Below are 12,728 nucleotides of genomic sequence, written 5' to 3' on the forward strand. Positions count from 1 at the left end.
ACAATATTAATAGCAGAAATATGAAACGTTATTATAAGTACTTCACTACTATTAAATTAGAATTTACCCTAATAGAAATATGCATAAAAGTCTCTCTTTTTGTTAGCAAAATAATAATTTTTGTCCAAAATGATGACCATCCTGTACATTAGCATAAAGACTTCTGAATTTATAAAATAGTTGCAACGACAAAAGGAATACCTTTTGACTGTCATATAAAAAAATAAATAAAGACTGTGGATAAAATCTGTTAAGTCTGCAAAGAAAAAGTACAACTGCACTAAAAAAGTTTGCATTTTTATCTCCTGTTCTGGAACAGAATACCATCCTTCTTTAGATCCCTCTTCTTAATCCTTCAAGGTCAAGTTCAAGGGCATTGACATCCAGGCCCTGGACCACAGGACATGGTCTTGTCTGCCATTGGTTGGATGCTCTGCCCTCGCCTTCAACTCCAAACTCAAGCCAAGCCAGGTGGCTTCCCCGGCCAATGAATGAGCTGGAAGAGCTGGTGGGCCAGTGAGGAGCCCAGGCCTGGACAGACTCAGGGCATGATGGGAGGAAGCTTGCTCTACCCCAGTGGGGGGTTGAGCACGTGGAGCATAGCCAAGTTGCTGCAGCGACCCGAGCTGAGTCCATCCTCCAGCCCTCAGCCACCTGTGCCCTCGGCTCACAGGTGAGTCCAACACGGCTGTCCACCCGACTCCTGTGCAGGGCCAGGTACTTGGTTGTGCCACAACAGTGGCGACAGATAAGGGGCCATCTCTTCCTCTTTTGTTCTTTTAAAAATTATTATTGCCGGGCGTGGTGGCGCACGCTTGTAATCCCTGCGCTTGGGAGGCTGAGACAGGAGGATCGCGCAGGTTTGAAGCCACCTGCGCGCGCTGGCTTAGGAGACCCTGTTTCCAAATAAAACTGTAAAAAATAGGTCTGGGAGTGTAGCCCGGAGGTAGAAGGGCTTCCAGGAACCCCAGTACCACCAAAGAAAAATAAAAAAAATTTATTATTATTATTATTATTATTATTATTATTATTATTGTTATTATTTGGTATTGGGGACTGACCCCAGGGGCATTCTACCTCAGAGCTCCACTCCCAGCCCTTTTTAATCTTTACTTTGAAACAGGGTCTCACTAAGTTGCTGAAGCCAGGGAACTTCTCTCGAAGCCTTCTCCACCTCCTGTGCAGTATGGCCTTGCTCATTTGTTTGGTTATTTGATAACGGAGGTTGAACCCAGAGGTGTTTAACCTTGGAGCTCCACCCCACCCCTATTTTATTCTATATTATTATTATTATTATTTTGAGGTATTGGGGATGGAACTCAGGGGCATTGTACCTCCAAGCTATACCCCAGCCCTATTTTTTAGTCTTTTTATTTAATTTTTTTAATTTTTATTTTTTTGCGGGTCTGGGGATGGAACCCAGGGAATTTGATTTCCAAGCTATACGCCCTGCCCTATTTTTTATTCTTAATTTTTTATTTTGAAAGAGGGTCTCACTAAGTTGTGGAGGGCCTCACTAAGTAGCTGAGGCTGTCTGTGAACCATAATCCTCTGGTCTCAGTTTCCCCAATGCTGGGATTACAAGTGTGTGCCACCACACCTGGCTAGTCTTTTTATTTATTTATTTTTAAACAGGGTCTCACTGAGTTGTGAAGGGCTTCACTAATTAGCTGAGGCTCTCCGGGAATGGCGATCCTCTGGTCTCAGCCTCTTGAATGCTGGGATTACAAGCGTGCGCCACCACGCCTGGCTCTTGTTTTTTATTTTGGAAACAGGATCTCACTAAGTTGCTGAGGGACCTTGATAAATTGCTGAGGCTGTCTTTGAACCTGGGATCCTTCTGTTTCAGCCTCCCAAGTACTAGAATTACAGGTGTACCCCACCATACCTGGCTCAGTCCAGTTTATTTTAATATCTGGGTCTCTAGTAGAGACTGTCTGAGAGCAGCCGGCGACTCAGGTCCCTAAGCTCCTTTGTGTCCTGGCTTCCAGGGTCCTTCTGTCTCCCCACTCCTCACCCCCAACAAGCCACTCAGGTGTGCCTGACTCACCCGGGACCTGGGCCCTGGGACTTCTGTCTTCATCAGAGGAGCATCATAATCAAACTCTACGTCGACTTTGGCTGCGGCTTGACTGATGTATCTGGATCCTGCAGTAAACAAGACAGTCAGACCCCTGATGACAGTGGACACAAGTATCTATCTGTCCTGGCAGAGGCCCAAGGTTCTGATGGTGCCAGGTCCTCAGCCTCCATCTGGCCAGCATGCCCATAGCACTAGGTATGGACTTATCCAGGCACTACAAGGCCACTGCAGATTTTAAAAATGGGAAAAGCCAGTGTTAGCGACGTTGTACGCAAACAGGCACACTCCTGTCCTAGCAGTATGAGTGTAAATTGAGGTCAGCTTCCTCTCTCTTTAGGACCCATTCCCCCAAATAATGGGACCAACACACAAAGACATTAAGTCCAAATATTTATCAAGCCCGGCACAGTAGCATCCATGCCTGTAATCCTAATACTTAAGAGGCTGAGGTAGAACTACTACTGGGCTAAATCCCCAGTACCGACCCCAACACAAAGTATTCATCACAGTATTTTGTTGTGGTTACGATCTGGACCGTCCCTCCAACAGCTCGTGTGCTGGCAATGCAGCAGTGTTCAGAGGTGAAATAATTGAACCAGGGCTCTAGCCTCATCGTTATCTCTTTGGTCATCAATAACTTGAATGGATTTGCTGGGTGGTAACAGCAGGCAGGTGGGTGTAGCTGCAGTGGGTGGGTCACTGGGGGTGTGCCCCTGAGGACTGTATCTGTCCCTGGCTCCCTCCCTTCTCTGCTTCCCGGATGCCTCAAGTTGAGCAGCTCTCTTCTGCCCCAACACCATGTTTCTGCCTTGGAGCCAGCCGACCATGGACCGAGCCTCTGAAATCTGAGCTCAAACACACTGTTCTTCCTCTAACTTGCTCTTGTCAGGCACTGTGGTCACAGTGATGGAAAGTGACGGACACAATTGTCTCTGACAAAAACTAAAGGGGAAACAGCCTAAATGTCCAGCACTGGAGGGCGGCTAAATAAAACAGGACCCAGCCAACCATTTCATGGGATATGCACATGCCCACTGTTTGCGGTAGAAAATTTGAATATTTATAGACGTGGGAAGACGCCCATAGCATTAGCATATTAAAGATCAAATTATAAAAAAATCTGAATTTTGTAAAAATTGAGTCCACGTTTAATCCAAATGCATCTATAGACCAGAGTTTCTCAACCTGGACATTCGGGGCTGGATTATTCTTTGCTGCCCTGGACACTGCAGGATGCGTCAGCAGTATCTGTGGCCTCTGACCGCTGCATGCCCGGTGGATCTGTCCAAAGTTATGCTCCAGCAGTGATGTCGAAATCACCAGGGGGAGCTGAGCGTGGTGGCAGGCGCCAGTGGGCGTGGCTACTCGGCAGGCTGGGCGGGAGGACCCTTGAGCTCAGGAGTTCAAGACCAGCTTGAGTGACGCAGTGAGACCCATCCACATCAAAGGGAGGGAGGGAGGTAGGGAGGGAGGGAGGAAGGGAGGAAGGATGGGAGGAAGGGAGGGAGGAAGGAAGGGAGGAAGGGAGGGAGGAAGGGAGGGAGGGAGGAAGGAAGGGAGGAAGGGAGGGAGGAAGGGAGGAAGGAAGGAAGGAAGGGAGGAAGGAAGAAAGGAAGGGAGGAAGGAAGGGAGGAAGGGAGGGAGGAAGGGAGGAAGGAAGGGAGGAAGGGAGGGAGGAAGGAAGGGAGGAAGGGAGGGAGGAAGGGAGGGAGGGAGGAAGGGAGGAAGGGAGGGAGGGAGGGAGGAAGGGAGGAAGGAATGGAGGAAGGGAGGAAGGAAGGGAGGAAGTGCCAAGACATCCTGCTGCCTCGGCATCTATGTGTTGAGACCCCCACTCCACATAGTTATTCGGCAAAAACGCCCCGAGAAAGAGGTGTCGTCTCTGGCCAAAATATCCCCCACTTTTACCCTTCATGACTATTAATGATTCCTTTTAACTTTCTACACGAATTGCTCTGGTGATGTGAAATTAGGACTATGAAATTGAGTCCGTGGAAATAAACTCTCTAATAATTTGTCTAAACGTTCTTGGCTTTGCTCAATAGTAATGAAAAAACTGGCCAGAACTCAGATGCTGTGATAAGCATTCCAGCTGCAGCAATCACAAAGGGTCTCCGACCCTCACTCCTATCACTAGGTTAAGCTATTAACTCCGGTAACCGGTAACCGATAGCTCAGTTTAAGGAAACTTTGTTTACCCTTGAGATCCTGCCTAGAGACAGAGAAGATAAAAACCTTGTGTGTGACCTTAAAGCAATTTAGTTGATAAACAACTTAGTTGCCCAAATACAATAGACTCAAGGAGAAAGATTGGTGACTTTTACGCCCAGTGTAAATATTCCTGAAGACAGAGAGGCTGACCGCATGGTTAATGAATATGACAAAATAAAGGACAGACGTTCTAAATATATATGTATGAAGGAAAGGAAATACCATGTAAGAGTAAGAAAAGCATTTTTGCATGAAGAAGAGCTTATCATAAGAAAGTCCCAACTGGGAAAGAAAGGAATTAGAAAGTTAGAAGCAGGTTGCAGAGGGTTTGTGACAGAGAAATGGATTATTAAAGATGGTTAGACTTTTAATAGGCTTATTGTCTAAAGAAGAGTGCTCAGCAGTTAAGGAAATACATCTGACAATTAAAACCAAGAACTTTGTGGTGTTGTTTGTGGTATTTTGTCTGCAAAACTGTGTTGTGAGTTTGCTTAAGCTTTCAGATTTAGAAGGTAAAATGCCAACACCTGGAGAAACTCTATCACATCCACCTGAATCACCACATCTCCCCACACTTGCTATATGAACTGAGCCCAAAAGATGGAAAGTTCCAAGAAAGTCAAAGAAGATTCCCCGAGAAGCCCCCAAGCCTTGGGCATGCCTGTTTGGAACTGCTTATCTGCAAAACCTGAGAAAGAATCCGGAGGGAGTTAATCTCTCGAAGATCAACAGCCAGCTGAAGGACTAGTTTTATTACCTTTGTTTACATGTCATTCATTATTATTTCACAATGATTACACCCACCTTCCTTTTCTCTTATTATTAACTTTACTGGTGAAGGGTATAAATTTCTTGGAGTTTTTGTAATAAAGTGTCATTGGCTCAAGAAGCCTTTGTCCATCTCAGATTCTTTCCCAAACGTCGTACCTAAAAACTTAGGGAATTCATAGAGGGGAAAGAATCGCTGCAGATAAGTTTCTGCAGAACTCCACCTGCCTTTTGCCCCATCTTTCTGAGGATTTGACCGGGAGCTGACAATAACGACCCAACTGAGATTAGTCGGCAACAAGGAAGGAAGGGAGGAAGGGAGGAAGGGAGGGAGGAAGGGAGGGAGGGAGGAAGGAAGGAAGGGAGGAAGGGAGGGAGGGAGGGAGGGAGGAAGGGAGGAAGGGAGGAAGGAAGGGAGGAAGGGAGGGAGGGAGGGAGGAAGGGAGGGAGGAAGGGAGGAAGGGAGGAAGGAAGGGAGGAAGGGAGGGAGGGAGGGAGGAAGGAAGGGAGGGAGGGAGGAAGGGAGGAAGGGAGGAAGGAAGGAAGGGAGGGAGGGAGGAAGGGAGGGAGGGAGGGAGGAAGGGAGGGTCATCTAGGAGAAATAACCAAATGTTTAAAATGAAGGTGGCCCCATGGAACAGATGTTTTTTTTTTAAAAAAAGTTTTAATCAAAGTCATCTGCTTGAGACTCATTTCCTACTTTGTGTGTGTGTAGTAGGAAACTTCCATAGGATGTTAAGTTCCCAGGCCAATTCCACAAGTACTTTAGCTGCATTTGTTGCTGAAACTCAGGAGGTGTCCTAGGTCCAGCCTGGCTCATCCTTGAGGGAAGGGCAGCCGTGCAGGGCCCAAGACAGCTGTGTGGAGGTTTGCAGCAACCCTAGGGACCCCTACGGGCACTGCTGGTCTTACTCTCCTGGGACCCCGTTGCTAGTTAAGAAATGTGAGGTCCTTTTAATGGGGTCGCTGCACTGCGGTAAGTGTACGGAATCGGTAGACACTTTAAATGAAACATATGGGTGATCTCATTTTATCTATCATCTACTTATCTATCTATCTATCTATCTATCTGCACAACACTGGTTCCAATGAGATCTGCATAAAACAGGGATGTATATTCCGATAAAATAGTTGTTGTTTTGTTGTATGTGCGTGCGTGCGTGCGTGTGTGTGTGTGTGTTACTTGGGATAGAACCCAGAGGCATTCTGCCTCTGAGCTACACCCTCGGCCCTTTTTATTTTTTTATTTCGAAAGAAGATCTCACTAAGTTGCTGAGTTCCTGAGGCTGGCCTCAAATCTGTACTTCTCCTGTCTCAGCCTCCCAAGTACTGGGGTTACAGGCATGTATCACCACATCTGGCTACAAAAAAGCTCCTCACCAGTGCTGCTGTTGTTTTATTTCTAGTAAAGGGGAAGGTGAAAAATTCAACATTACCTACTGACCCCCCGCCCCTGGGAACATACACACTCTTCTTTCTTATCAATTTATCCATCTATCTACCTCCCTCCCTCCCTCCCTCTTTTATCTGTTACACAGGAGAGAAAGCAAAAGCTCAGCTAGGTTTTAAAAAAATGTGCCAAGGTACAAAATCACCCTAAAACAAAATCAGTAGCTTTTCTATTGCCAACCATGAATTCATGGTTGAAAGAAATACAGAAAACAATTCCATTCACAATAACCTCAAAATCAATAAAATAACTAGGGCTAAATCTAACCAAAGAGGTAAAAGGCCTTTACAATGAAAATTATAAAACACTAAAAAAAGTGCCGAGTGCTGGAGCTAGGCTCGTGGCAGAGCACCGGGTTCCATCTCCAGCACCACCGCCAACAAAAAAAAAAAACCCTTATCACACACTGCGTGCGCACGCACACAAATAGCGTGTCAAGCCATACATAGCCATGCTATTAGAAAATATATTTAGATTCATTCTTAATTTTCTATAATTTCTTTGGGTATCAAAGGTTTCTCAGTTAATTATACAACACAATGCACAGCCTTTTGAACATAAATTCTAGTTGAAATACAGCACTGCACTTATTTAAGCAGGAAGAAAACAGCTTTTGTTTTCTTCCGTTTGATCTTGAAAAGGGATTTTCTAAAGAGCTTATTCTATCAGAAAAGGGCTACAGGCCATGAAAGATATTGATGCCCGTTTTTTTTTTTTTATAGTACTGGATTGAACCCAGGTCATTCTACCTCTGAGCTACACCCCCAACCCCTATTTCATTCTTTATTTTGAAACAGGGTCTCACTAAGTTGCAGAGGGCCTCAAAAGTTGCTGAGGCTGATTGCAAACTTGCAATTCTCCGGTCTCGGCCTCCCAAGTACAGAGATTATAAGCGTGTGCCACTATGCCCGGCATATATCAAAGCCCTTTTTACACTGAATGGCTTAGCTCTTCCCTGGCCAGGACTCTGGGTTACCACACAGCAGTGATTCCAAGATCTGCATAACACAAAGGGGTATATTCCAATAAAAATAGTTGTTTTATTTCTTTTTGGTACTAGACGTTGAATCCAGGGGTGTTCTACCTCGGAGCTACACCTCTAGCCCTTTTTATTTTTTATTTTGAAACAAGAACTCACTAAGAACTTTCTGAGGGTCTGGCTGGGTTGCCGAGGCTGGCCTCTAATCTGCGATCTTCCTGTCTCAGCCTCCCAAGTATTGGGATTACGGGCAATTGCCATCACACCCAGCTGAAACCAGCTCATCACCAGTGTTGATATTGTTTACAATATTGATATTCTAGCAGGGCATGGTGGCTCACACTTGTAATCCCAGCATTAGGGAGGCTGAGATGGGAGGATTGAGGTTTGCGGCCAGTTTTAGCTACTTAGCAAGGCCCTTTGCTACTCAGTGGACCCCCTTTCAAAAATAAGAATAAAAAAATGAGGCTGGGGTGTCTATCCTGGAGGTACAATGCCTCTGGGTTCTACCCCCAGTACCGCAAAAAGGGGAGGTAGTGAAAAATTCAACATTAGCTTAGCTATCCCCCAGTGGGGACATATGAGCCCTCTTTTTTTACATATATTTTTATTGGTGCATTGTAGTCAAATATCACAATGGAATACAAGACTTGTGAGGATATATAAGCACACGCCATCCAATTAGCCTTTATCCGATCCCCATCCCATTCCCTCCCCCTCCCTCGAGCCCATGCTTGATTGGTAATTAACTTTGATACATACATACTTTGTTTATGTACATCCTGAGTTTTAAAGAGATTCCATCCTCCCCCATCCCATCCCCTCTGATTGGTCACCTTAATTGCTCCTCCATAGGGCCCTTTCTTCAACTAGATCTCCTCCTATCACCTATTTCTTCCTAGTTTTTGCATATTAGGGAAAGCATCTGGTTTTTTATTTTCTGTATATTTCTCTGTGTATGCCACATTGCAAGTTCCGATCCCACTCTTGAAGGTCCCAGCACTGGCCTGGCCACCCGGCAGACTCTGATCCCAGCCTCGCTGGCTCCAGCACAGGCCTTGCCTCATGGCAGGCTCCGATCCCGGCCTCAGAGGCCCCAGCACCGGCCTTGCCTCACAGCAGGACGAGCCCTCTTTTTATTTTCCTGAAGGAAGTGTTTTTGGGTTGCAGTGTGGCAGTTGGGCTTCTTGGGGATGGATGGTGTAAATACAGGCTGTGGTGGGTTGGGCAGTTTTCAGCGAAGCTGTAGAGATGGGTGTGGGCCATGGAGTTACTGAGAGGAGGGACCCAAGGCTGTGAAGAACAGGAGCTTGAGGTAGGAGAAGCTGTGGAGTCAGGCCCAGAGCCGGCCTGCTGGGATCTGGGGGCAGCAGGGCTGGGGAGGGGATGCTGAGGGCCAGGTGTGGACAGATATTCTAGGAATGGCATCGGCTCCTGCCATATGTGAGGCAGATGGAGGATGGCAAAGGACCGTTGGCGGAGATCCTGAAAACGGAGCCTGCTCATTTGTTGGCAACTGTCCAATTAGAAAGCTGTATGCTGGGCAAATCCCCACCCATTGTTTTAATAGATCCAAGACTCCCTCGTGAGACAGGTGTTGTTCTCATTTAGAGATAAGGATCAGAGAGGTTAAGTGTCTGTCCATGGTCACACATGTAAGGAGTTGAGGCTCCAGATTGGAATGAGGTCTGTGTGATCCCAATACATCGGATCTTCTTTCTTTCTTTTCTTTTCTTTTTTTTTTTGCGGGTATGGAGATGGAACCCAGGGGCATTCGACCTCTGAGCAACACCCCCTGTGCCCTATTTTTTATTCTTTATTTTAAAACAGGGTCTCGAGCCGGGCGTGGTGGCGCACGCTTGTAATCCCCGCGCTTGGGAGGCGGAGACAGGAGGATCGCGCTGGTTCAGAGCCAGCCTCGCTGGCTTAAGAGACCCTGTTTCCACATAAAAAAAAGTAAAAAAATAGGTCCGGGAGTGTAGCCCGTGGGAGTGTATCCCGGAGGTAGAAGGGCTTCCAGGAACCCCAGTACCACCAAAATAAATAAATAAATAAATAAATAAATAAATAAATAAATAAATAAATACAGGGTCTCATTGAGTTGCAGAGGGCCTCACTAAGTAGCTGAGGCTGTCCACAAACTGCGATCCTCCTGTCTTAGCCTCCCCAATGCTGGGATTACAAGCGTGCACCACCACGCCCGGCTTGGATCGTCTTTTGATGTTTAAATTTTGGCTTTTTCTAGAGGAAAATTACCAAATAGCACTGTGATGCATATTCTCCTAATGATGATATATAATGCCACACCTCATAAGAGAACAGAGCAAAACCAGAAGGGTCAGGAGAGCTCTTTCTTGGATGTAATTCACCAAGTAACACAGACAGATGTCCAGGGTGTACTGGACACATAAGCTTCATAACAGTGTAGAAGATAAATATTATTCTCATGTCATAGAAGAAGACATGGAGGATCCGTGAGGTTAATTAATTTGCCCAGAGTCACACAGCTAGCAAGCAAGAGGTTAAGCTGGGTATTTGTCTATCTGGCCTCTTTTCTCGATACTATGAATGTATTGCCTATTTTCTTTGATCTCATCTAATTCTAGCCTTTGAAATGAAACGCTTGCATGAAACACCCCACTTCTCCCAGAGGCAAATTATTATCAGAAGCACAGAGAGGCAAAGAGAGAAAAAAGTTGCCACCACATGGAATGCTTCAGAATTTCATTCAGGAATAAAAACAGAGCCGGGAGGCAGAGGTGTGTTGTGCAGACCCATACTGGACGCGGTGGGTGAAGGCTCACCTAGTCCAGCGTGCTGGCTCAGACGGTGATGCTCATGGCCCTTGGTGGCTACACAAACCCAGCGTGGAGCCTGAGCCCCAATCTATAAAGCAGCCACCAAAGGGCTCCAATGTCCTCTTGGTCTTCCTCACCAGCACCATGAATGAATGTCACATTCCATGGCTGAGCCCAGTGAAGGCCCAGGTCAAGTTCCTTGACTTACAAAGGAGTTAGCTCCCAGTAAACCCATCGCAAGTCGAAAAACTGCCAGCTGAAAATGCACTTCATATGCTGGGCATGATGGTGCACGCTTGTGATCCTAGCGCTTGGGAGGCTGAGACAGGAGGATAGCAGGTTTGTGGCCAGCCTCAGCTACTTAGTGAGGCCCTTCGCAACTCAGTGAGACCCTGTTTCAAAATAAAGAATACGCCGGGCATGGTGGCGCATGCTTGTAATCCCCGCGCTTGGGAGGCAGAGACAGGAGGATCGCGCAGGTTCGAAGCCAGCCGCACGCTGGCTTAGGAGACCCTGTTTCCAAATAAAAATGTAAAAATAGGTCTGGGAGTGTAGCCCGGAGGTAGAAGGGCTTCCAGGAACCCCAGTACCACCAAAAAAAAAAAAGAATAAAAAGTAGGGCTGGGGGTGTAGCTTGGAGGTAGAATGCCTCTGGGTTCAATCCCCAGTACTGCGCGTGCGCACACACACACACACACACACACATACACACACACACGCACACACACGCACAAATGTACTTAACGCACCTAACTTACCTGCTAAGGTCTGGATGGGTGGCCCCTGGAGGGCCACAGGTTAAAGGTGTGGCTGTAAGGAAGGTGCTACTGAAGAGAGGTGGGGCCTAAGGGGAGGTCCTTAGGTAATTGGGGGCATGCCCTGACAAGGGATTGTGGGCCCTCACTTGTCCTGTCTGTCTGTCTGTCTGTCTGTCTGTCTGTCTGTCTGTCTGTCTCTCCTGCCTGGTTCGAGGTAGGACCATGCTTCTGCCTTCTGCCATCTCCCCCTGCCTCACAGGGCTCAAACCACTGCTTCTGTTGCGGACTTTGAACCTCCAAAAACATGAGCTGAATAAACCTCTCCTTCTTCACAGGGAACCTGTCTCTGGCATCGTGTTATAGTAACACAGAACAGACTGATACACCAACCACTGAACTTCACGGCTCAGCCTGGCTTGCCTTCCCCTCTCACTCAGCCTACGGATGGGAAAAATTTCCCAACATGAAGCCTGTTTTTTCATCAGGTATGGACTGCGTCGCCTAACACAGTGACTACTGTACCGAGGAGAGCCGCAGGGCGGCCGTGCGGTCCTCACCATCAACGCACACGCCTCAGAGCACTTTGTAAGACTTGGACTAAAATTAGCTGGCTGCGTGTCGGGGCACTCCAGCGACAAGTAGCTCACTGCCGCTCCCCGGCATCACGAGAGTGCTCCCTATGGGTCACTAGTCTGGGAAGAGACCAAAATTCAAAGTGTAGTTCCTACTCAAAATGGATTTCTTTTGTACCCTCACAAAGTCAAAAGATCCTAAGTCAAGCCATGATGATGGGGACCATCGATACACAGTTTTGTAGCTTCTTTGGTTCCTCGGCAGCAACCCCAACAGACATCACTGTCCCCTGCTGGCTGTCTGGGCCCCCTGGCTGCGGAGGCCACCTCCTCCTGGCAGGGAGAGTGGCTCAGGGCTGCACTGGGTCTTTTCCCACTGCAGAACTGGCCCCAGGGCCAGGAGCAATGGCGGGAACGGGAGATGGGGAGGGGTGGCAATGGTAACAGGTTTCTAGGGTACTGGCTGGCTGGTCTGTCTGTCCCTAAAAAGTGTCCAGCTCAGGATTCCCAGTTTAGATTGTGTCTCCGCTAAGATCAGGTCCTGCCAAGATCCCTTGGGACTTACCAGGCACCAGCAGGCGGAGCTTTTGCTGGGGGCTGCAGGCCAGCTGCCGGGCAGCCAAAACGAAGGCCATGACCCCCTCTCAGATACGGGGACCCCTTCACTCGCCGCTGCCCTGAAAGAGAGCACAAGCACCGATTTAGGCCCTCAAAGACACGTCTGCCGCCATGTCTACACCTCCTCCACTTCCCCACCCGGTGGAGCAGGTTCTGATCTCAAAGCCTTTGCTTCGAACCAGAGTCTGTGCTGTGCTGCTGAGCGCATACTCTAAACTCCAGGCCTTTTCATTTGACCTGGTCCACACACTCCAGGTGGGATGATTACGCCCACCTTCCGGGTGGAAAGACAGAGGAAGGGGTCAGAGCTGGCCGGAGGGCGCTCCTGGGTGAGGACAAGCCTGGGGTCTGCAGGATGACGACAGCAAGCTTCCCCGGACATCTCTGCATGCGGGGAGCTGGGAGTCCCCACTGTCCCATTGCCACGTGGAGTTCTGGTCACCGGGCTGCCCAGGAATCTTGGGTGTCCAGCGGCGCACGTGGCGGCCCAT

General features: G+C 47.9%; 1 protein-coding gene across 6 annotated transcripts in view; it reads right to left on the reverse strand.

Annotated features, from left to right (window-relative positions):
* ABAT (4-aminobutyrate aminotransferase) overlaps nucleotides 1-12,254 on the reverse strand; it is a gene marked incomplete at both ends in the record, with an annotated part of 50,668 nt that extends 38,414 nt beyond the window's left edge. For 5 of the 6 annotated variants that reach the window (XM_080702820.1, XM_080702819.1, XM_080702818.1 and 2 more), the window contains 2 exons: nucleotides 2,051-2,148; nucleotides 12,185-12,254. In XM_080702820.1, the coding sequence (XP_080558946.1) occupies nucleotides 2,051-2,148; nucleotides 12,185-12,254 (168 nt within the window). The remainder of the gene's footprint in view (nucleotides 1-2,050; nucleotides 2,149-12,184) is intronic. The other variant, XM_080702822.1, reaches the window with a different exon arrangement.
* Between the last annotated feature and the right edge of the window lie 474 nt (nucleotides 12,255-12,728).

The sequence above is a fragment of the Muscardinus avellanarius genome (genome assembly GCF_963383645.1).
Source record: "Muscardinus avellanarius genome assembly, chromosome: 10".
NCBI classification, from domain to species: domain Eukaryota; kingdom Metazoa; phylum Chordata; class Mammalia; order Rodentia; family Gliridae; genus Muscardinus; species Muscardinus avellanarius.